We start from the raw sequence: 24,612 nt of genomic DNA, 5'->3' as shown, positions 1-24,612 counted from the left end.
CTCTCCTTTCTCCCCGCCTTCTTTCTTTCTCTTCCGATCTCTCTCCCTTGCTCTCTTCCCTAATTTTCTCTTTCTGTTCCCCCAACCCCATCACGATTCTTTCTTTTTATGACAAGGTTTCCCAGGTTTCCCCAAGCTGGCTTTAAACACCCTGTCTGACTGAGGATGAACTCAAACTTTTGATTCTCTTGCCTCCGCTCTCCGGAGGGCTGGCATTGCAGGTGTCGTCAGGTCTGACTTATGCAGGGCTGAGGAGGGAATCCCTGAGGGCTTCATGCATGCTAGGCAAGCACTCTACCAACTGAGCTACCCCCGTCTTTTTCTTGGACCTTTGTGGTGGTGCTGGAGGTTATTGTTTTGGTGTGTGTGTGTTGTGTGTGTGTGTGTGTGTGTGTGTGTGTGATACATGACTCATGCTAGTCATTCATTTTACCAATGGGCTGTATTTCCAGCCTTGAGGAAATACTGAAAGAAAAAAAAGAATCCTTTCCAGTCCAATATCTATCCAACAAAAGATTCCCCATCCCTTCCCTTTTGAGAGTCCTACATAAAACTAATAACTGGGGGCTGGAGAGATGGTTCTGAGGTAAGAGCACTTGCTGTTCTTGCAGAGGAGCAGGGCTTTGGTTCCAACACCCACATGATGGCTCACGATCATTGGTAACTCCAGTTCCAGGAGACCTGTGGGCACATTTACACATGCAGGCAAAACACTCGTTCACACACACACAAAAAAAATAAATCTAATAATGTTTTAAAAAAATAAGTAAACGTTTCATAGCGTTTATTCATCCAGCAAATATTTTCACAGTGAAATCCACACAGCTCCATGACAAAGATTTCATAGAGAAATGGTCCCCAAACTTTCTCTGGCTCACTCTTCTTTGGCCCCTTCCAGGGGTTCTGGGGGGAACTGCTACATGAACCTGTCTTGAGACTTGAAGAGGCAAAGTGAGCAGCTGGAGGTGGAGGGTGGGGGCAGATGCTGCTGGAATTCCTCCAGAAAGGCCAGACAACTCCAGTCTCACCTTAGAGCCAAGTTCCTATTCATTCCAAGGAAAGGGAAGGTGTATCTGGCTGTCCTCCGCCGGCCACTTGTGTTCTAATTTGTAATCCGATAGATATGGGGGAAGTAGCCTTGAGGTCTTAAGAGGCAGGGAGACTGTCGGGGGGAACTGCTTGGCATCAAGTTTGTCCTTATACTGTAGCTCAGGGGTAGCCAAGCGTTCGCATTCCTCTCGGTCTTTCTGGCTCAGTCCATTCTGAAGGACATAGCCCAAAACTTTAGCTGAACCGAACTGGAAAGGACGGAGCCTACCATCGGTGATGTATTTGGGGTCTAAAGCCTCACCTCCCATCAGGCAACGTTTAGCCAGAGCTTCTCTTCGAGCCCGGAGCTCAGCCACGGCTCGTTGCAGCCGACTCTGGCCATATTGTTCTATCCGTGCCCACAGACTCCGGTTGAAGTGAGTATAAAGAGCCCAGTCTAGGTTATTCCAAGCCCGGGCCCGTGCAGTCAGCTGCTGATCTTCACCTTTCACCGTACTCTGATTGACAGCACTGAGCCTCTGCTTACTTCCAGCCTGGGCGTTGTGCATGAAGCCCACCACATCATCCAGACTCCAGCACAGGGCATCTGCCAACAGAACCAATGACTCATCAAAGTATTCAGCCACCATGACCAAGTCAAAGACAGAGTCCAACCAGGCCAGACCCCACTGGATAAAAGATGAGGGCCCAAAATCCGAAGAGGCAAAGCTGGCTGGCTGCTCATGACTATTAGCAACTGTGGTCATAGGCTGGAAGAGACTTCCAGGGCCAGCACCAGAAGAAGGCACAATATGTAGCTGGAGGGGGTTGGGGTCTCTGGGTAGATGAGGACTGACTCTCGTCTCTGGGGGGAAGGGCAAACCAAAATCGAACCATAGTAAGTTTCGGGCATAGTGGTTGCCACGGCCCCCAGGGCTGTAGAAGGCTCGAGGATTAGACAGGAAAGCAGCCAAAGACGGTGCCTTTCGGAAGGCCGATGAAGCTGATTTGTAATAGGAGAAGGCAGAGCGGGCTAGAGCCGCTGGGTCTCGGACAATGGAAAAGAAGAAGCTGTCAGAAGGCATGACCTGTAGTACCTGCGGAGGAGAGAAAGAAAGAACTTGACTGAGGAGAAGATAAGTACAAGCTAAGGCTCTGGTGAGCCTTCAGAACTCTGACTGTCGCCCCTTGGCTTCCTTCATTAGCTGGGTGATCTTGGGGGAAATTCTGTATCACCTCTGAGACTCAGTTTACTTGTCTGCAAAAGGGAAGTAGTCAGAGGTTCCCAGGTGACTGAGACGAATACACGAGATAGCAGCTAGTCAGAAATCTGGACCACACAAAGCTCCTCTGGAGTCAATTTCCTTGGGTCTTTGTGTCTTCTTTAGTTGATAAAAAAAACTCTCAGCCAGGCAGTGGTGGCACACATTTTTAATCCCAGCACTGGGGAGGCAGAGCCAGGTGGATCTCTGATTTCGAGACTAGCCTGGTCTACAGAGTGAGAGATCCAGGACAGGCACCAAAGCTACATAGAGAAACCCTGCCTCAGAAAAAACAAGCAAAACAAAACAAAATAAACCTCTCTCAAACCTGGGGCTGAGGAAATGGCTCAGTCCATAAAGCATGAGGACCCAACTCCAGACTCCCAACACCACCTAAAAGCCAGGTACAGTGGTGCTAACCCATAATAAGCCCTGTGCTGAGGAGACAGAGACGGTAGAACCCTGGGAGCTGCTGGCACACACCTAAAATCTCTAAGAACCAGACTTGGTGTTTACTTTTACAATAAAAAATCTTCTTTGTGTTCAGTTTTTGTGTGTTCATATGTGCAAGTGTTCATGTGTGTGCACTTGTGCACACAGACTCTGGGGGAGAGCCTCATTTCTCAGACATCGTCCACTTTTGTTTTCAAGACAAGATCTCTCACTGGCCCGAGTGAGAAATAACTGGGCAAGGCTGGCTAGTCTGGGAGCCCCAGGGACTCACCTGTCTCTGCTTCCTCAGTGCTGGGAACACAAGAGCCTCCTACCGGGCCCAGCTTTCTTACCTGGGTTCTGGGAATCAAATTCAGGTCCTGAAATTGTTTGCATGGTAAACATTTTACTGTATCTCCCCATCCCTACCCCTTTCTGAGACAGGATCACATGCATGCAGCCCAGGGTGTCCTTGAACTCCTGCCTCAGCCACCTGAGCATTGTAATTACAGACAGGTGCCAACATGACACACACATACACAAAAACTGTTAAATGCCTTTTCTGGGACTCTGGGTCACAGCTTCAAGAAAACAACTAGCCTTGAGGCTCGTCAGGATTCCATCAGGGACAGCAGATGCGTTCTCAGACCAGTCCAAGATGATGTACCGCAAGGCACTTCTGGAACTCCTGATGATCTTGGAGAAAAAGACACTCCTGAAGTAGGGCACACCAAGGGTCAGGAGGTGCGGTGCTGGAAAATGGGTAGGACTAAAGTCTGAGATGTGTGTCTCTATTACTCAACAGGTACCTTGAGAACCAGGCTGGGTTGTGCTGTAACATAGCCCTGCAGACTGACTGACATATTGTCTTAATAGTTCCCAGACTCCCTGATAATGACTTTTTATCATGGAATCTAACCTTTCTCTATCACAGTGGTAATTGGTAGTAAGTCTGTCCTTAAGGGAGTTTTTAAAATTAGGATCAGGGGATGGACAGATGGCTCAGTAATTAAGACCTTGTATGCTGCAATTGTGAGAACCGGTCTTCAGATCCCAGCATCCATGTAACGAGTCAGGTATCTCTACAAATGCCCGTAAGCCTATCTCCAATGGGGACAGAGACAGGAAGAATACTGGGGCTTGATAACTTCCGGCCTAGCTGAGAACCTAGCCCCATGTTCAGGGAGGGACCCTGCCTCAAAGGAACAGACAGAGAATGATACCTGAGAACTCCTTGCTATCTTTTCTAAACCTCCTTGTACATGCATAGGCACACATTGTCTCTCTTACACACAAATAAATAAATTAATCTTCAGATGAATAAAATAAATAAGTTTGGATCAATCTCCAAAATGATAATAGGAACTTATTTAGAATTTAAGGTGTTATGCTGTGCATCTGGAAACCATTTGAGCAAGCCCCCAAACCAGCAACAAGGTACCCATCAGTCTTTAACCATCCCTCCCCAAAAAGAACAAATGGTTACATTTCTCCTGTTGTCAAGAAATTTCAGTCCCCAAACTCCTATTCCCCCACCCCAACTCTGCAGGAGACAGCCTGGGGACAAATGACGTTCACATTTTGTAGAGTAAAGATTTAAGAGTGGGATACAGAACAGAACAGACTGAAAATTTACTGAGGAAAAAAATAAACATAAATGGATTTTTTTAAAAAGGAGTTATGACAGGCTGGGGAGATGGCTCAGTGGGTAAAGTGCTGTGCAAGTGTGAGGACCCGAGTTTGAATCCCCATGATGCAGGTAAGTCAAGTTAGATGTAGTAGCATGCCGATGTAACCTCCCATGGTGAGATGGGAGTGGGGACAGGTGAGTCCCCAGAAACCCACAGACCAGCTAGCCTGGAGTACATAGCCACAAACTGCAAAAAACGACCGTCTCAAAGGTGGTAGAAGGTGAGAACTAAAACAAGGTTGTCTCTGACTGCCGCACACGCTCCATGGCGCACCCTTGCCTGTATCACGGCTAGGGACACACACATCCTACACATGAAGATTGGTTTTTTAAATTATGCCTTTCCTTAACTGAGTGTTTTTCGACTTTCTTCATTAATATGGACATGCCCAGAGGGCAGAGCCTTTGAAATCTGTTTTTGCCCCCTAACCCCGCCCCGAAAGGAGAAGGTACTTAACTGTCTCTGGCATTAAAAATAACTGTTCCCAGTTCTACCATTTCCTGCTTGTATGACTTTGGCTTTTCACTGATGGTATGAGAGCCTTTGTTTCTTCGGGTATAAATCTGGATTAGTATATCTGGAAGAGCGTGGAAGTGCCGGGAACATGGTAGGTAGTCAATGAATGGCATTGACCATGCAGGTCATCTCTCAGCCATCCGAGGAACTTAGTTCAGTGATCCTGGTTACCGTCCCACTCTTATCAGTAGCCCCTGGTCATACAACAGCAGCCCCTCGCTGCTCCTGTCATCCCCTTCACGATCCTCAGCTGTCCTGCTCTGCCTTCAACAAGGGCATGCTGGGTGTGGTGGCTCACACTTGTAATCCTAGCCCTTGGAAGGCCGAGGAAGGACAATAGCTGAGAGTCCAAGGACAACCCAGGGTGTGTAACAAGAGCCTGCTTCAAAATAAAGTGTTTTGGCGGTCCCCGCTATTCTATTGGCAGCACACACTCTCCCGATATACACGTATATACGTGCATCATCACGTCTTCGTGATGGTTTGCTTCCTCTAAGAATCCCAGTCAGGGCTAGGGATATAGCTCCGTGGTAAAAATGCTTGTCTAGCATGTGTGGGCAATCCCTGGGATCAACCCCCAGGACTGCATTATAAACCAAAACAAAAACACCAAGAACATTTGATGTCTACTGGACATTGTGGTTCACACCTCTAATTCTGGCACTCCGAGAAACTGAGATAGAAGTATTGCCATGAGTTCTAGGACATTCTGGGCTAATGGTGAGTGTCATAATGGTAACTACCTTAAAAAAAAAAATCCACCCAAAGAACGTCCGAGCTGGAGAACCAGCTCACGTTGTAGAGAGCTTGCCTAGCATTCACAAAGTGCTGAGGTCCATCCCCACCACTACATAAACAGATAACGGTTTGTGCACACTTGTACCCAACACTCAGGAGATGGAGGCAGGAGCATCAGGAGTTCAAGCTCATCCTTAGCTACTTAGTGAGTTCGAAACTAGTCTGTGCTACATGAGATCCAGTATCAAACACAGACACTGACAGACAGACAGACAGACAGACAGACAGACACACACACACACACACACACACACACACACACACGAGAGAAACAGGAAGCATAATAGCCTTTACCAATCTTTCTTTTAAGTTCCTCACCCACCACACCAATCTTTCTCTGTTCTTCTGCCAGGTGCTCCTTATCCCTCATGGGGCTGGAATTACAGCGTGAGCCACCACACCCAGAGTTCCGGTGCTTTCTGTTTCTGCCGACAGGCAAGCCCTGGTCTAAGCCTGTGAGAGAATGGGCTCATCTCTCTCATCAGAAGTCTCCTTTGGGGTCGGAACTGGGATCCTTTTTGTGCTGTTGTGGTCATCGTTATTTGTTTTTGAGATGGGGGTCTGGTTATACAGCTCAGGTTGGCCTTCAACTTTTTTTTTATTTTTATTTTTTAGCTTTTTGATATCAGATCCTTCTGGCTCCATCTCCCAAGTGCTAGGATTTTAGGTGTGCACTACCACACCTGGTTTACGTGGGGCTAGGAATTGAACCCAGGGCCTCATACATGCTAGACAAGCGCTCTACCAACTGGGCTACGGCCCTAGTCTGACATCCAGTCGCCTCCTGTCTCAACTTCCTCAGTCCTGGGATTATTGGTCCGACTATTCTGTACTCTGTTGAGGGCTTAGCACAGAAGTGACATGAAGTTTCAAAACGTGGCTTTTACACATAACCCCCAGCACTGGGGAGATGGAGACCGGAAGACCCTGGGGTTCACTGGCCAGCCAATCTAGCTGAATCAGTAAGTTCCAGGCTCAGTGAAAGACCCTGCTTGTCTCTAAAACTGAGGTGGAGAGTGAGAAACACATCTGGAATCGACATCTGGCCTCCACAAGCACATGCATCCTCCACACACAGCTCCCATATGAGAGAAAGGAACAGCCTGGCTCCCAACACTACACTTGCCCCAGAGGAAGGGCACTTGTAGAATGAGCAATAGGAAACCTCATTTTTATGTCTTAGGGTCCAACTTGTGGGTGAACCCCCATACCAAACCATGGCATCCCTCTCTTACAGATCTTGACCACAAGCCTGTGGAGATCTCTTTTCAAGTCTACCCCACCCTCCTTGAACCTGCTCACCTCTTTTAGGTTGAATCTCATGTGGTGACAGAGAATATGGAAAGGCTTCTTGGTATCGGAACTCTGGGGGTGGTAGCCTTTGACCTTAGAGGCCTGGAAAAGCTTTGGGTAACCAAACTGGTAGTGGGTGGGCAGGGCAAAGCGTAGCCCCTGCTGGTCCCCATAGCGATGAAGGAGATTGAGCACAGAGCTGCTCCCAGATTTGTGGGTCTTCAAGAACACAAGCCGCTGTCGTGGTAGGCAAGACTTAACAGTTGGTCCTAGTGAAGGGACTCCAGGACTGTCGGAGCTGCAGCCCAGGTAACCTGGAAAGAGAAAGGAAGGGGAGTGTCCCTGTCCCTTGCCATTATGTGGAGCAGGTGGGTCCTTGTAAGGAATGGACAGTAGGAATGCAATGCTTACACACACACACACACACACACACACACACACACACACACACACACACACGAGTGCTTACCTCCAAGGGTCACATCCCCAGATGGGATTAAGGAAGAGTAGGTTGGGGGAGGGTAATAGTCGGAGAGGTAGGACAGGATGGGGACTCACCTCTTCTGGAATGGTCCCCTTAAGAGCTGGAGGCCAAATCCGATGGTCATGAAGACTCCCAAAGCTACCCCTAGGCTCCCAGGCCTCCAGAGCCTCATGGTCCTGGCAGAAGACAGAGGACCCATGTATCACAAGGGAAGTGACACTAGACAGTGACAGAGCCCTGGCCAAGAGCCATGGGTGGCAGAGACAGCTGGAGATGGCTGTGCGGCCGTGAAAGGCACCTTTTGGAGATCAGGGGCTCGTTCCCCAGGCCTGCTGGCAGCCCTGGTCGAGTCTGCTCCCTGAGTTAGCAGATTTTTGCCTCTGTCAGCGTCTAGAAGGGAAATGAGGGGGAAGGAGAGGAGTCTAAGGAGAAGGGTAGAACTTTTTCTTCTTCTTCTCCTGCTACTGAGTGTGGTGGTATTGTGTTCCCCAAAATATTGTGTACCTTAATAAATTTATCTGGGGTCAGAGAACAGACAGCCACTAGATACTAAGGCTAGAAATGGTGGCACTCACACTTTAATCCTAGCATTCAAGATAGAAATCCTCTGGATCTCTGTGAGTTCAAGGCCACATTGGAAACAGCAAGCATGGACACGCTTTAATCCAGAAAGCCAACCTTTAATCCCAGGGAGCGTTGGTAGAAAGCAAAAAGATATATAAGGCGTGAGGACCAGAAACTAGGGGCATTTTGGCTGTTAGGCTTTTGGTGGTTAAGCATTTGGCTGGTTAAGCATTCAGGCTTTTGAGCAGTAATTCAGCTGAGACCCATTCCGGATGAGGACTCAGAGGCTCCAGTCTGAGGAAACAAGACCAGCTGAGGATGCGGTGAGTGAGATAGCTGTGGCTTGTTCTGTCTCCTGTCACCAGCATGACCCCAATAACTTGCCTCGGGTTTGATTTTATTAATAAGAACTTTTAAGATTCCTGTAACAACTGAGACCTGAGGCAGGGATGGGGAGTGGCCCGGTGTGTGTGTGTGTGTGTGTGTGTGTGTGTGTGTGTGTGTGTGTGTGCCCTTTACAGACCCTTGTAGATGTCCTGGCATCTCTTCCCTGTTCTGTCAACCTCGTTTGTCTTCAGCCAACCCCTAACTCTCCAACTGTACCCCCTTCCAAGCTTTAGATATTTAAAAGAGAAGGAGAGAAAGCCAGGACCCAGATCTCAAGCGAAACAGACACCAAAATAAGATTGAACCTGTTTGTTCATGGTGACCTTCCATCAGGGCATTGTCAAAGCCAGGGTCTGGCTGCCTTCTGAGCCCCTCTGCCAATCACAAATAGGAATGAAGGACCTCCCTCCTTCTGGAACTAGTTTGGGGGAAACCTTAGGAGAGAATGAGGGGGGGGGTCAGATAGGAACAGCTTGGGTAACCCAGGAGGTGGAAGGGGGCAGGTGGACGTAGAGGAGTGATGTGAGCCACTGTGCCTGCTGGCAAGGCTGTTTCCCACTCAGCACAAGGCAGACCCCAAGGTCTTAAAGGGGCTGGTGCAAATGCTTCCTAATCCTATCTATCAGTGCACAGGGAGGGTAGAGAGAGAGAGAGAGAGAGAGAGAGAGAGAGAGAGAGAGAGAGAGAGAGAGAGAGAAATTGATTTTCTTCTTTCCCGGGCCCTAGGCTTCCTAACGAACTTGGAGTGTAGCTCCACCTTTTCAGATCACACCCTGCAATCAAAGATCAAGGTCCTTGCAGTGAGCATTGACAGCCCCCTTGCCCGAATTACCCGGGTGACCCCAAGCGAAAAGAATCCAAATTTGCTATCCAGAGACCCGCCTCCTTCTGACATTATCCCCAACTCCCTCCCCCATCACAGCCCCCAGAATTCAGCCAGCAACTCCTCTATCCCGAGCTAACTTTATTTCTTCCCATCCATCTCAAACTCTTCTCATTACCCGCATCCCAGCTCACGGTCCCCTCTGCAGCTTTGGTGACGGCTTCATCTGTCGTCAGCCCTTTGTTAAGGGTCTTCTGTGAACCCCACAAGTCTCCGTCCATAAATTCAAAGGTCTCTCCACGGGTTCCAGCCTCAGCTTTTCTAGCCACTCACCAGGCCGTAAGGAGAGCAGTCGAAAAATCAGGTCGGGCTGCCTCAGCCACCGCCCGGCTCCTCGGATCAACTTTCTCTACAAACTTTTCTCAGCACCCAGACTCCTCCCTCTCCCCTCCCTTTGTCCCGCCAGTCCAAGTAGCTGCTTACTTGCTTGCTTGGGCATTGATCCGTTCTCTCTGGGTCTCTCCCCTCTCTGCCCCTTTACCAGTCCACTGGGGAAAAGATAACCTAGCCTGCCTTTGAAAGATGCCACTTCAACACTCCTTCCAAGTAGGAATCAATTACTTCTTTTTTTTTTTTTTTTTTTTGGCTTTCCACAAAACAAAAGATTTATTCAGGTGAAAGGAGAGAGAGAGAGAGAGAGAGAGAGAGAGAGAGAGAGAGAGAGAGAGAGGAGAGAGAGAGAGGAGAGGAGAGGAGAGAAGAGGAGAGGAGAGGAGGAGGGCAGAGGAGAAAGGGGAAAGGGAAGAGAGGAGACAGACAGACAGACATGATAGCCAAAGTTTGCCAAGAATTGCTCCCCTTACCCCTAAGGCAAGGGTAGAGGTGTGTTAATGTAAACAGGCCTGGGGTTCACATTTTACAGGTACTTCTTCATGTGATTCCTGTTTGATTACCACAATTCTCTTTTAATAGATTAAGATAGTCAGACCTCAGGCTTGGGAAATCTGGGGTTGTTCCTTAGTTAGGGCTGCTTGCTCCTAGGGAACAGACTCCAAGAGGGAAGAAGCAGCTAGAAACTGAGCCAGTTACGGATGCCCACGAGGGAAGTTAAAAAGCAAGGAAACAGACAGAAAGAAAAGCACTGGCTACATATGCCTAAGGACCCTGTACCCATGTGAAGAAGCTGGGCATGGCCACAAGTGCATCTGCATGTGTCTCCAGTGTTAGGGGGTACAAGAGTATCGCTGGAGCTCCCTGCCAGCCTAGCTCCAGGTTCAGTGAGAATGATACAGCAGGACAAATGTACTCCTCCGGCCTCTGGGTGCATACATGCACACCACACACATACACATACACATAGAAAGCCACACGGATGGTCCAATAAATTATTATTTATTTACCAATTAAACACTGACTTGAACACTGAAATATGAAATGGAAGCTTTGAAGAATGTGATGGCAAAGGTCACAAGATGAGCCTCCCCCTCCCCCCCTCAAACAGATGCTTTTAAAGAGCCAACTGAACCCAGGTCCACCTCCCCCTACCCCATCCTGTCCACCTCAGCACCTAGCTCTGTTTTTGTGTGAGCTGGTCTCCAACTTTCAATCTTCTTGCCTCAGCCTCCCCAATAATGGGTTTACAGGCACGCGACATCACTCCAGCTAGGTTTATTTGTCCATTTTCAACACCAGGTACCCCCCTCCCCACTTCCAAGTTCCTCAACCCGTCCCCAACATCCCACCCCTGCCTTTTGCATCAATGAGCCCCAAAACCACACTCCCTTCCTAAATAAATATCCCCAGTTCCCAAATGAAAAAATAAATATTATGAACACCCATCTACCCCCCCCAGCCCATCAATGGGAAACTCCTGGATCTGGGGCCCCAGCCATTCACCCACAAAGTCCCTTTCTACCCTCTCTATAGCCCCCTTCCACTCTTCCTCATGCTCAGCTGAGGGAGGTGGAGAGGAAAGGGCCATTAACCCTTCTGATGCTAGGGCACCCCTCCCTGGTTATCGAAGTCCAAGCAGGGTCAGGGCGGAGGGGAAGAGGATGATGGTGACTGGAATATGGAGACCAACAGATGATCCCAGATTCCTGCTTCGGCCCTGGTTGTATCTGGCACTGCCGCTTCCTCCTTTGACCCCAAGACCGTCCCTTCGAGGAGGGCGAGGTGGCCTTGGAGGCCTGACTGGGGGGACCACAGGCGCCGCCCCAGCTTTCCAGTCATCTGCATACTGCTGTCCCCCTCCGGAGCCACTGGCATCTTCATCTGCGCAGATGCAGAGGAACAGAGGTAGATGGCAGAAAGGTAGAGAAAAGAGGTGGGGATGATGCAAATGGAAGGGAAATGGAGATAAAACACAAAGCACATGTTTTTATATATAGGAATGCACGAAAATGTCAAAACGAAACCCATTATTTTGCATAATTAATATGCCAAAAAAAAAAAAAAAGATAAAGAGAGGCCAAAGAAGGATACACACGTAAGAGTGACGAACAGGAAGGAATGCCAGGGCAGGGACCGCACAATCAGAAATCAGACACCAGACATGGAGATGGGAGAAGGTAACGAGAGAGGGGGAAAAGCCAGAGACAGAAAAAAGACAGAAATGGGTAGAGATAGGGAGAGAAGACAGACAAGAAGCCATAGAACACAAAAGCAGAGAAACGGGACGGGGGAGGAAGGGGTAGGGAGAGTGACCAAGACAAAGGGTAAAATGTGAATGTTTGTTTCTTTTCGGCTAATGGGGAAGTGGGGGCGGGGCAGCCCGCTGTCCCACAGTTAGCTTCCCTGTCCCCGGTACTGCTCTTTACACTAAGTTCCCTCAGCATTCTCTGCAGGAATGTTTGTGTCCTCCACCACCGCAATCAAGGATGGAGACCTTTCAGACAGGCACTTAAGAAAGGCTTAAGTGAACGGGAATGAATGAGGCTCGTTAATGGGGGGCGGGGCTAGTGGGGCAGTGAGTGGGTCTCAAAGGGAGAGGGCGGGAGTGGAGGCGCAGTGCGGGGTGGTGTCAGGGGCAACGGGAAGTAACGAGCAGGTACTCGAGGGGGCAGTGAGGGGGCAGAGGGGCAGTGGGCTGAGCTCCAGAGCAGGGAGCTGGCTCGCAGCGGAGGATGAAGCTGCAGGGCAGTGGGCGGGGCGTGAGAAGCAGTGGGCGGGCCCCTAGGGGAGACTCGCTGGAGACGGCCAGCCGACCCGGGGCAAGGGGCGGGCGGTGCGGGGTGGGTTTCTGGGCCTCACCAGCATCATGCATGTCAAGGTCCTGACCCAGCGCAGCCGCCTTCATCCGAGCCGTAGCTGCTCGGAGATGTAGCCTCCGCCGCCGCGTCGGGACATCGGGACCCGAGGTTTCCAACTCCGGGTTGCGGATCTGCTCGTTCAAGGAGCCCACGACCACAGGCGACAGATACCTGAGAACACAACAGCCCGAAAGGCTCCCGCTGCCTGCCTTCCCTCCTTCCGCAGCAGCCCGACTCCCACCGCCAGAGCCTCACCGGCCTCTCCCAACTCCGGTCCAGCAGGGTGCCGCCTCGTGTGAGAGGTCCGCCGCCATGCGCGAGTCCCCGCACACCGTCACGGGCAATCCAGCCCAGAAGCCCCGCACTCGGCCAACTCTCTCGCGGAGCTCCCCTACCTGGGCGACAGAAAACAAAGCTGCGGCGCATCTTTGAGCTGAGCGCCTGCCACGCCACGCCCACCCGCACCCGCAGCTCCTCCACACACCAGGCGGTGCAGATTAGTGCCCGCTGCCGTCGTGGGTCGTTCTTCCTCGGCCGCCGCCCTCCACGGCCGGCTGGCCTCTTCTCGGGGCGCTGGTGCTCGACGGTTACGAGATTGCACGGGATGCGGGGTCCCGCATTCCTGAAACACCTGAGCACAGGCGAAGACCCCAAGGCAGTCACTCTGAAGCAAACCACACCGTGTCCTCATCTAGTCTCCCCCAGACGCTCTATTGTTCTGACACCCACACTGTGAGCCACACCTCACCTCCACCCTTCCCTCTCTCTACCTTGGCTGACACCTTTACACTGTTTTCCTGCAGGTGCATCAAACCTTCTGAGATCTTCACCCCAATGGACTCTGCAGCCAGCTCAAAGGAAAAGGGTCCCTGGAGTTTCTCAGCCAACAGCAGGAGACCATCTTGAGGGAAGGGGGAAAGAGAAAGTATATGCCCTGACCTAGGATATTCCCACCAATCTCACTAGGGCCTTAAAAGGACCGAGCAATTTGCTTGCTTGGAGGTGGTGTGTGTGATCACATGAGAAAAGCCCACCTCCCTATTATTCTTCCCCCCAGTATGGTTTTAGGCCACTCTCTCACACAATGACCCCCAAACTTACTCAGGGCCCTCCTCCCCTCCGGCTTTCTTGAGCCCCCTCACCCAGATATCCGCCCCATTCTGGCTCCAGTCCCCTGCTGCTGAGGCAGCCATGGGCCACATTGAGGCAGAAGCCCCGGCAGGGCATAAGCGAGGGGACTCCCCGACAAAGTGGGCAGCCGATCAGACGCATCAGGGCCTGCCTGCAGCCTTCCAACACGGGCACCTGGGGAGGGGTAGAGAATGGGTCTGGGCATCAATGAATACCTAGGCTGCTCTTAGTAAGCCTGGTGTTGGGCATAGAGGTCAGAGATCCTGACCCACCTCCCCAGGCTATCTGTTAGAAGCTGGATGTGAGCAACTGGCTGGTGACCCCATGAGGCACCCTCGATGACAGCACGGGGGGGGGGCTGGGCTGAGAAAGGGAGTACCCAGAGGCAAGGTTATGACTGTACTTCATGAGAAGTGTTTGACTAGAGTGTTACTGGGGAGGAGGTGGTAAGGAAGGATTCAGGGCCAAGAGTGAGCCCAAGATGGCTGAGGAGAGAGGGAGGGGCAGGAGGTGAGGTTGGGGACAGGACAATGACGTACAGAGGCCTTCAGCAACAGGGAGGAGAGAGGGGGGCACTGGGGGGCTCACTACGATCTTGAACTGCTATGGAAAAAAAACAAGCCCTCCAAGGCTGGCAGAAGGCACGTGAGTCACCAGAGGGGAGAATCAGAAGTCACAGGGGATCGTGTCCCAGACCCAGTGGAGGCCTGACTCCGGCCTTCCTTCCCGATGTACCCTGGAACACCAGAGCCCAGGGGCAGATAAGGAGGGACAGCTCCAGGCTTCTCCCGCCAGCTGGTGCCTGTCTTCTTCACTCCCTAGGCTCTGTCCATACTCAGGTCCCCTCTAACCTTAAGCGCTTCACTGACCACATTTCTTCCAGTCTCCAGACCCTGGACCAAGGCCCGGGCCGCCACCAGTGACCTGGTTATCTGGAAGAAAGAAGGCAAGGAACAAACAAACAAACACAAAAATTCTTATTAAGACTGGAGCTGAGAGACAGTAGGGAACTGGGTTTGTGGGGTAAACTTGGGTGGGTTTACTGCTGGGAGACATAAGAGGGAGGCCCAATAGCTCCAAAGGAATGAGGGTCTAGAAGGACTGGGTTTTGGAAAGAGCTGGTAGGATTGTGTTGAACAAGGTTTAGAGATAGACTGTGAATCAGAACACTGAACTCAAACATTAGAAGACTTAAGGTGTGAAGTCCAGCATTACTACTTATTGGTTATGAGACGTGCTTGGGAGCCCCATTTTTCTCCTTCACAAAGTAAGGATGCTCTTATTTACCTCAAACAATTATGGTGACAATTGAATGTGATACTGTAAGTGAAAATGATTCCCAACTATGGAGTGCCCAGTTCATGTTTGGCTGAACCACAGAACGTCACTGTGTGAAGATCAGAGAGGTGTTGGCAGGAAAGCAGCTGGGGGTGGAAGGCCAAGTGTGTATATAAACGTAGGGCAAAGAATGAGGGTGGGCATGGAGTTAAAAGGAGACCAAGGAACACTGGTCAGCCATAGGTGACCAAGTTGAGATGGGGATCACCAAGAGAAAGGCTGAGATGCAGGGCATGAGGTGACATGGGCATAAAACGGAAAGACTGTCTGGGAGATGGCAATTCATAAACTAGAGGTCACGAGGTGAGAGGATGCTGAAGCTCAGGTCGTGGGACCCCCTCACCTGTAGGCGGAGGCGGCGGGGTGAGTCCCCGAAGGGCTGCAGAGAGCCATCAGCAGTGGAGGTGAGTCGGGTAAGGCAGAGCAGGAAGTCAGGAGGGAAGCTGTATTGTGGGTGCAGCAGAGGGAAGGCTCTCTCCAGGAGCTGAGCCCAGAAATCCGCCAAGGTATCCTCCAACCCCTCGCCAGACTTCTCGTAGTAGTCCCGCAGGCCAGAGAACAGACTATTGAAGATGATGGCGTGCTGGGAATACAGGCGACCATAGGAATGCGAGAAGAGCTGGGCCAAAGAATGCTGCGATATGGACAGCATCTCCCGAAAAAACTCTAACACAGGTGGCCGGATGGGAAGAGGGAGTAGAGAGAGGGAGAGCAGAGGAAGGGCAGAGACAGGAGAGGGAACGAGGAGAAGAAGAGGCAAAAGAATTAGAAAACCAAGCAAGTCGGAGAGTTGGCAGGCTAAGGACGAGGAAGGGCAGGGTCCTGGAGAGAATGTGGAGCGGGAATTGGAGACAGGCAGGGCCGGGCAGTTGTGGGGAGTTCTGGGGTGTTTGGTGGGCAGCCTTAGCCTGCAGGAGGTGGGGACAGGAAGCTGGGTGGGAATCATCAACCTAAAGAGGTCTGAAGCACATCTGGGGACCCCCAAAGGTCCTCACCATTAAACTTTCTATGCCGGGCAGCCAGTGTGTGAATCAGGAAGGAGCCACTGTCCTCCACCAGGCCACGGAAGGTGACCTCAGCATCCCTGATCAACTTCTGCTCTGTCTCACTGGAACAGCAGGTGTACTCCTGGGGACAGATCTGAAGGTGCTCACCTGGGCAGAGGAAACAGTGGAGAGCAAGCAGGGGCATTATGAACTTCCTTCCCTCTCCCACCTGTCTCTGGGGGCTGATCATTCTCTTCCACCTGCCCCGTCGCTTTTCCCTTTGTCTGCCCCGTCAGCCCTACCTGAACCCTCCTTTATTGTCTGTCCCTCACCCATGCCAAGTTCACCCCTATTTGTCATGGGATCGTCTATTTGACAGCTGCCTTCAGGGCCAAATTAGTGACCAGAGTGTCTTCAGGTGACCCTTCCCAACGCGGCACACCCCACGCCCCTGAGGATTTATGGGACAGCTATGGGATGAAGAATGGGGTTTGTAGGGGTGGGGCTAAGAAAGTATTATCATAAAAGAAGCTCACAGAAATTGCAAGGGAATCCTGGCTGCTAAGAAAGACACTAACGGGTGGGCTAATTACAGAGAGGGGAATTCCTTGGGCGGGGATTGAGTGAGCGCTATTATGTGAGCAGCAGGATTATTGTGATCCTGGTAAGGAGGTTACAGGAAGGAGGAGGAGAAGAAGAAGAAAGATGCCTAGGAGATGAAACAATTATCAGAATGGTCACTGAAAAGAAAAAGTCATTGTGAGATGGGGAGGACCCGTCCCCGCCCCCTCCCACCCCTGACTCTTTCGGTCTTCCTCTTTCTTCTCACCTGAGATGAGGGAGGGAGGGATTATGTTTAAGCTATATCCCCGGGCTCCCAGCACCTGCCGAGTCTCTGCACAACTCCGGACGACCTTTGCCTCGCTCCCAGGTCCCGGACCAGGACCGGGACACAGAGGGAGCATCAAAAGCAGGAGAGGACGCAGCGCGGACATAGCTGCTCTCCTCCCTGGGACGGGGCAAAGTGGGTCCTAAGGAGAAAAGAAGACTCCACGGAACTCTAGAATTCCTTTCTCGGCCGCGGGACGTCTCGAAGAAAAGAGAAAGAGCGTGCCCCCCCAAAACTGAACAACCCCCAGCACGATAGCTGGACCAGGCGGCATCTGCGGAGACAATGGGAGCCAGGGAGCGGGACAGGGGGCGGGGCCCGACGCGGGGGCTCGCCAATGATAAGAGGAAACCGGCCTCGGGGGCGGGGCCAGGCTAGAGTTGAAGCCAATGTGGAAGGGGAACTCGGCAGGGGGCGGAGCGCGGCCGCACGGCGGAGGTTAGTGAGGTCGGGGGAGGTGGCTTTGAGAGGGGGCGTGGCTCTCTTGCCCGAAAGGCGGGGCCTGCGTGAAACTGAGCCTATTGCAATTGAGAAGCCGGACCGGAGGCCGTCGCTGACCGCCCAGCCAATGAATGGGGGAACATAAGAGGAAAGGGGGCGTGGCCAGGGTGGAGCGACCCGCACGCGCTCGAGCCCACGTGACTGGGATGCATGCCTCGCGCCTGGTGGCTGCTCGAAGCCCGAGCCTGCTGTGTGACCGGAACGTGTCTCGCACGAGCTCGCGCTCTCCCAAGTCTCGCGACACTTCCCGGCCGCGCGAAGCCCAGTTTGATCTCGCGCCTGCGCGCGGCGAGTCTCGTGCCTTCCCGCGTTTTTTCTAGGCTTTACCCGCCCGCCGTCGCAGGAGGGGAAGCCGCCAGTGGCGGGGCGTCTCTGTCGGAGGTGGGATGTCCACTGAGACCTGAAGGACCCCGGAGGTGGTGGGTGACCTTTCCTGAGCTGTGGTCGTCTAGAGGTCACTCTTCCGAGCTCAAACAGTGAGGTGGCCCCTTTGACCCACGGGTAGGCCGCTCGCCCGCCCTGCCCCTCCGTCCTCTGCCTCTGTGGTGGCCGCTGTGGAAGCCGAGAATCCCGTCCTCTGGCCCGCAGAGACGGGTAGTCCCCCAAACGGAAGGCCCCCCTCAGCTCGAATAAGCTTCCTGGGGTTGGCCGTGGACCGCGCTTCCTGGAAATAGAGAACCCGGACTGGCCCCGACTCTTTGCAGTGTTTCCGGCCTGATGCAAAGGACCCCCCCCCCCCCCACCTCAAATCATCCCTAGACTCCCGTGTCCTGTGTAATCGGGAAGTGGTTTCCAGAAATGGAACTCTGAGGTGCCCTGCTGGGTTTGTTTTTGGAGGCCAAGCTTCATTCTCAAACACCAGCCAGTGAAAATTCATGTCTGAAGCTGCTCTGGTGTATAAATCCTCTAGCCTATTTTATCTATCTATCTGTCTATCTATCTATCTACCTACTATCTATCTATATCATCTATCTAATCTATCTCTCATCTATCTATCATCTATCTATCTATCATCTATCTATCAATCATCTGTCTATCATCTATCATCTATCTATATCATCTATCTAATCTGTCATCTAGCTATCTATCATCTATCCATCTATCATTTATCTATCTACCATCTATCTATCTATCTATCTATCTATCTATCTATCTATCTATCTATCATCTCTCTCTATCATCTCTCTATCTATCTATCTATCTATCTATCTATCTATCTATCTATCTTGCCTATACTGGAGATTGGACCCAGAGTCTTGAACGTGTTGGACAAGCCTTTCTACTACTCAACCGTAATCCCCAGGCCTCTTTTTTCAGTTTATTTTGAGATAAGGTCTCACTAAATTGCCCAGGCTGGTCTGGAATGGATTCCATAACCCAGGCTGGCTTGGAATTTGGTGACCTTCCTGCCTTAGCCTGCCAGGTAGCTGGGATTCCTGACCCTGTTTGCCAAATCCTGAGGAAGTCGTGACCTTAATACCTCACCGTGGTTAGATTGCCTCTTTGTATTGTTTCTGGTGCCCCCCAGGGGGGGGCTAGGACCATATCCTAGGTGAGAAAGGTGATGGTCATGGCAGGGATGGAGTAGTTGTAGTAGAAACACACTTTCCTCTTTTCTCCTACAGCTGGATTAACATGCCTACTCTGTGGTCACCCTCCTCTCAGCTCCAAGGCTCCCCCTCAGACAGTGTGCTCTCCCCACGTCAAAAGTCTGTGGGAAGTGCACAGATGGCCTTGTCTCCTTGTTCCTCCACCAGCCTATCCTGTGATGACAGGAACTCACAGGATACTGCAGAGTGGTGAGTGCAGTCGGTGAGGGAGAGGTTGTTGCCTTTGGGGGCCCCTCCTGTATCCCCAGCAGCTTTCCCCTCTGTTGCTTTCTATAGTATGTGTGGGGCTGTATGAAAACAGCACAAATACTGTACTGAAAGCTGGATGTGGTGGGACACACCTGTAATCCCAGAGCTTGGGTTGTGGAGGCAGGAAGATCAAGTGGTTAAGGACAGCTGCATAGTGAGTTCAAGCTAGCCTGGACTGCATGAGACTCTGCTTTAAAACAATATATAAAAATGAACCAACCAACCAACCAACCAAACAAACAAACAAAAAGGAAGGCAGGGAAGGGGAAAAGAGAAGAGAGGAAGGGAGGGAATGCTGTACTGGTTCAGACTGGAGGCTCCTCCCAGCTCTGCTGACTGGTTCTTAGTGTCTTACATCTTATAAACATCAAGACTAGCACATCTTTTTTTTTTTTTTTTAAGGGTGCTAAATGTATTTATATATATATATATATATATATATTTTATTTTACAATAACATTCAGTTCTACATATCAGCCACGGGTTCCCCCTCCCCTTACCCCCTTACCCCTCCCCTTACCCCCAGCCTACCCCCCATTCCCACCTCCTCCAGGACAAGTCCTCCCCCGAGGACTGCGATCAACCTGATAGACTCAGTCCAGGCAGGTCCAGTCCCTTCCTCCCAGACTGAGCCAAGTGTCCCTGCATAAGCTCCAGGTTTCAAACAGCCAACTCATGCAATGAGCACAGGACTTGGTCCCACTGCCTAGTTGCCTCCCAAACTGATCAAGCCAATCAACTGTCTCACCTATTCAGAGGGCCTGATCCAGCTGGGGGCCCCTCAGCCTTTGGTTCTTAGTTCATATGTTTCCATTCATTTGGCTATTTTTTTTTCAATAATTGAGTAAAACTGAAATTTATTACAAGCCACAGTCGTCCTAGGGACCTCCATGCTATATATATAGCCTCTATGGTTCTATGGGTTGTGGTCTGATTGTTCTTTATTTTATATCTAGAATCCACCTATGAGTGAGTACATACCATGACTGTCTTTCTGGGTTTGGGTTACCTCACTCAAGACTAGCACATCTTAATTGTAGGTTCAGAGGGCCAGCCTGGGCTACCCTGAAAATAAGAATAGAGTACATGTCTAGTTTTGAATTCATCTTGCTACCTAAACCTATCTTGAACATGTAACAGTACTTAGCACATGATAGTTGCTAGTGGAATGAGGGACTGAGACATTGTATAAATAAAGAGTACTTTATTTGTTGCTTGAGAATTTGTAGGTATTTTTTAGTTAGTGTCCTGTAGTTCTGTTTGAGATATTTAAAACAGACCCATAATCCTTATAACTTTATGTGTTCATTCTGTGAAGATTATAATAGCATATCATGTTTTTATAATCTTTCCAGGAAAAAAAAAATAACCGCACATTCCGTTATCTTTATCCCATTTGTTTTAATTGGCCTTCTCTGAATCATTTCTGTTTCTGCCAGTGCTATTATCGAGGACTAGATTATGTCAGTACTATGAACTTGAATCACTAAGGTTATGTTTCAAGGATGAACTAGGTACACACTCATCTACTTATGTATGAGTGATGTTATTCCTCAGCCAGGTTGATTTTTCTGCACACAGAGTAGTAATCTGAATATGCCTGTGAATACAAATTGTCTCATTCACCCGTTTCAGTTCCTCATTCTTAAAAAAAGGTAAGTACAATTTATTTAGGTATATATGTACATATTTGCATGCCACAAACATATACATGGAGATCAGAGGGCAGCTTTCAGCAATCAGTTTTCTCTTTCCACCATGGGGTTCCAGGAGCTGAACTCTGGTCATCAGCCTTTGGTGGTAAGTGCTCTTACTCACTGAGCCATCTCACCTGCTTTTACTCATTTTTTTATCTCCACTGTTTTGAAGTGATTTTTCTTGCCCCTTATTTCTTAAAATTTGAATGTTTTTCTCATGCAGATGTGGCACAGTTAGAGATAAATAGAAATTATAGATAACTCTTTTTTTGTTGTTGTTTTTTTGAGACAGGGTTTCTCTGTATAGCTTTGGAGCCTGTCCTGGATCTCCCTCCATAGACCAGGCTGGCCTCGAACTCACAGAGATCCGCCTGGCTCTGCCTCCGAATGCTGGGATTAAAGGCGCGTGCCACCACCGCCCAACTATAGTTAACTCTTTATGTGGAAGAAATGGGATGATACAAGGGACATCATACTCTCTTAATAGGGATAGTCCCTCTGTATCAACTGATGAAGATAGTGACTTTGAAGACAGCTCAAGACGCAATGTGAAGAAGAGAGCAGCGAAACGACCACCCAGAGCTGCCCCAGTGAGTCTGTTTTAATTAATTTAGAACCTAGTCGGGGAATCAGCAAAGAAAGATCTGGAAGGGACTCAGGTGATGGAATGGAAGAAAAGAGAACATTAGGATGGAGAGGTGCCTGAATTCTTTACAAGGAAAAAAGGTTAGTAATAACAAACTTCACAACAATAAGAAAAAAAATCAGTTACTTAAGTTCTGAAACAATAGTGGAAGCATAACTGTGGAATTGGCAGCTTAAGGCTACTTAAGATGATAATGATAAAATCAAATGTTAGCATCATTCTTACAGCTTTTGTATGCCTAATATTTCTACACTTAATAGGTGGCAAAACATCGGAAGAAGCAGTCCCGAATAGTACCTAGTGGGAATGGCAAGAAGGAATCAGTGCCGCCAACCAATGATCTCTTTGATGCTGTGAAAGCTGCCAGATGTGACATGCAGGTAAAGAAGTGTCTCCCCTCTGCTCCTCTTCCTCTTAACATCAATAAGAAATGTTCCTTATTTTGCCAATATGTACTCCACAGAAATTTAACCAATTTGTATTTGTTATCATTATTGATATATTTAAATATATTTCTGCCATTTTTTTGTGCTCCAACTTTATCTTTTCTGTCTTCTCTCCTTTTACATGCTTCATTTTGGATGTCTTCTAAAGGACCTTAATATATTTAAGTACAGCTCTCTCCTCCAATATACATACTGTCATATTGTTTGTCTATTTCCCTTCCTCAGCAAATCAGATCTTATTTTATATAGTGTTTGTTTATATATGCCTACATTTTTCTTTTGTTTGTTATTCCTTCTTGAATCTCAAATACTCTGTAAAGAATCATTCTCTTTTATCTCCAGATTATCCTTTAAGAGGGTTTTATTAATAAAGCATTATATATTTTGCTTGTATAAAAATGTACTTGTTTATTAAAAACTTTTTACTAGATAGAGAATCTTATAAATTATTTTTTAGAGACAGAATATGACTATGTAGGCCTAGCTAGACTGGAATTATGTATATTAGGCTGGCTTGGAACTTGCAGAGCTATACCTGCCTCTGCTTCACAAGTGCTGCGATTAAATGTGTATTCTACTCCACCCCAGAAACACCTTTTAAGGGTCCCATTCTAGCCCAGGCTGGCTTGTAATTGACTCTATAGCCCATACTGGTCTCAGACACAGAGAAATCCTCCTGCCTTAGCCTCCCAAGTGCTGAGGTTACAGGCATGAGCCACTACCCTGGCTAGACTAGGTATAGCATCCTGAGATGATATATTTTTCTTTAGCATATTAAAAATACTATTCCCATTGCTTTTTGCCTTTCCTGTTGCTACTGAAAATCAGATATCATTAATTTAACACTGATCAATACAGTATTTTAGGGCTGGTGGGATGGCTTAGTGGGTAAAGCACTTGCCACTTAAGCCTGGTAACTGAGTTCAGTTCCCAGAGCCATGTAAATGTGGAAGAGAACCAGCTCCTGAAAGCTGTCATCTGACCTCCACATTTGTGATGTGCTCACACCCATACACACATCATATACACACACAATGGTAAATAAAAACTTTAAATACAGAATTTTATAATGGTGCTACATATCAGTGCTTCTAGTACAGTATCCACTAGCTATGTGTGATTGTTGAGCTTTTGAAATATGGTTTATACAACTAAGGAATTTGATTTTTAAGTTTTATTTATTAATCCCATATGATTCAAGGCCAGTATATTTGCATAGTTCTTATTTGTAAATGTTTTAGTTTGTAAAATGTTAAATGTATGGTCTTTGTAAATGATTCTTTTCTACTATTTTGAAAAATTTTCTTGATTTTGTGTTCTGATGTCTTACAGGTTGTTTAAAGGTTAAGTTTCTTTTTTATTTATTATGCTAGAGATCCACTAGCTTCCTGGATCTTAGAATTGATGTCATTCAATAAGTATGGAAAATTCTTTTCAGATACTGCCCTTTCTTCTTTTTATTATATTATAGAATTCAGTTAGATCTTAGAACTTTTCAGTCTCTTCTCTGATCCCTTTAATACTTCTTTGACTTCCATCTGTCAGCCTCTCTGAGTTGCATTTTGGACACTTTCAGTGATTCAGCTCACCATTTGTTCTTCTGTGTAATGCATCCAGTGTAGTTACCTGTAATCTATCCAGAGAAGTTTGTGTTTTTGTTAGATTAAATTTTTTTTTTTTATTTTATGTGTGTGCACCATGAGTGTGCAATGCCCTGGAAATCCAGAAGAAGGCACCAGATCCTCTGGAACTGGAGTTAACAGGTGTTTGTGAGCCACTGTGTGGTGCAGGGAACCAAACCAAGGCCCACTGCAAGAGCAGCAAGTGCTCTTAACTGCCGAGCTACATGCAGTAAACTTTTACATTTTATTGTATTTCTCCCAAATTTCTGCCAAGTTAACTCATTTTCAAATTTGTCTGTATTTTTTCTATTTTTATATGTATATTTCTTTAATCATATTGAAACAACCATTTTATAATTGGTGATACCTTCAGTCTCATAAGTGGATGCTTATAATTCTATTGTCTGTTTTATAATTACTTCTTTAAATGCCTTTTTTTTTTTTTTTTTTTTTTTTGGTTTTTCGAGACAGGGTTTCTCTGTGTAGCTTTGCGCCTTTCCTGGAGCTCACTTGGTAGCCCAGGCTGGCCTCGAACTCACAGAGATCCGCCTGCCTCTGCCTCCCAAGTGCTGGGATTAAAGGCGTGCGCCACCAACGCCCGGCCTTAAATGCCTTCTTTCCTCATATGTTTTACTAGGTTTTTACTATGCTATGATCCATTCATTTTCTACTAAACTCTCTGTGTTAGAACTCTTTGGGTCAGGATCAAAGATGTGCTTATAAGAGAGGAACCAGCGTTTGTTTCTAACATGGGAACACTTCTGAATACTTTTGCTGTTGTGTTGAGGCAGAGTATCATGTAGCCCAGACTTGACTTCAAACTCACCATGAAGTTGTGGATGGCCTTGAATTCTGGATCCTTCTGCCTCCACCTCCCAAATACTGCAATTAGAAATGTTCACTACCATACCCAGCTGAGAATCACTTTTAATTAAGTTCTCTACCTCAGATTATTCTGGTCAGTAGG

General features: G+C 48.7%; 3 protein-coding genes across 4 annotated transcripts in view; 1 reads left to right on the top strand and 2 right to left on the bottom strand.

Annotated features, from left to right (window-relative positions):
* Positions 1-767: 767 nt before the first annotated feature.
* Positions 768-9,605, bottom strand: Gal3st4 (galactose-3-O-sulfotransferase 4). Its single transcript, XM_037198357.1, is given in 5 exon segments — positions 768-2,126; positions 7,031-7,303; positions 7,305-7,335; positions 7,580-7,681; positions 9,458-9,605. Coding segments are annotated over 4 exon segments (1,485 nt in total). The 5' UTR covers positions 7,678-7,681; positions 9,458-9,605; the 3' UTR covers positions 768-1,043.
* Positions 9,606-10,655: 1,050 nt separating this feature from the next.
* Positions 10,656-17,201, bottom strand: Gpc2 (glypican 2). The gene is made up of 10 exons (XM_037198356.1): positions 16,815-17,201; positions 15,995-16,153; positions 15,343-15,665; positions 14,513-14,593; positions 13,673-13,835; positions 13,301-13,431; positions 13,015-13,161; positions 12,786-12,925; positions 12,532-12,701; positions 10,656-11,553 (listed from the first exon to the last, which is right to left on the bottom strand). Exons 1-10 carry the CDS (start codon positions 16,978-16,980, stop codon positions 11,294-11,296), a joined length of 1,740 nt encoding a protein of 579 aa, XP_037054251.1. The 5' UTR covers positions 16,981-17,201; the 3' UTR covers positions 10,656-11,293.
* A 101-nt stretch (positions 17,202-17,302) lies between these two features.
* The window catches only part of Stag3 (stromal antigen 3), a 30,701-nt gene continuing 23,391 nt past the window's right edge, over positions 17,303-24,612 (top strand). The window contains exons 1-4 of one of the 2 annotated variants that reach the window (XM_037198354.1): positions 17,303-17,794; positions 19,001-19,174; positions 21,419-21,521; positions 21,838-21,957. In XM_037198354.1, coding sequence (XP_037054249.1) covers positions 17,526-17,794; positions 19,001-19,174; positions 21,419-21,521; positions 21,838-21,957 — 666 coding nt within the window. In that variant the 5' untranslated portion in view covers positions 17,303-17,525. Of the gene's footprint in view, positions 17,877-19,000; positions 19,175-21,418; positions 21,522-21,837; positions 21,958-24,612 lie in introns of both variants that reach the window. The other variant, XM_037198355.1, reaches the window with a different exon arrangement.

The sequence above is a fragment of the Peromyscus leucopus genome, chromosome 23 (genome assembly GCF_004664715.2).
Source record: "Peromyscus leucopus breed LL Stock chromosome 23, UCI_PerLeu_2.1, whole genome shotgun sequence".
In the NCBI taxonomy this organism is placed as follows: Eukaryota; Metazoa; Chordata; class Mammalia; order Rodentia; family Cricetidae; genus Peromyscus; species Peromyscus leucopus.
This window is presented reverse-complemented; position numbering and strand designations above follow the sequence as displayed.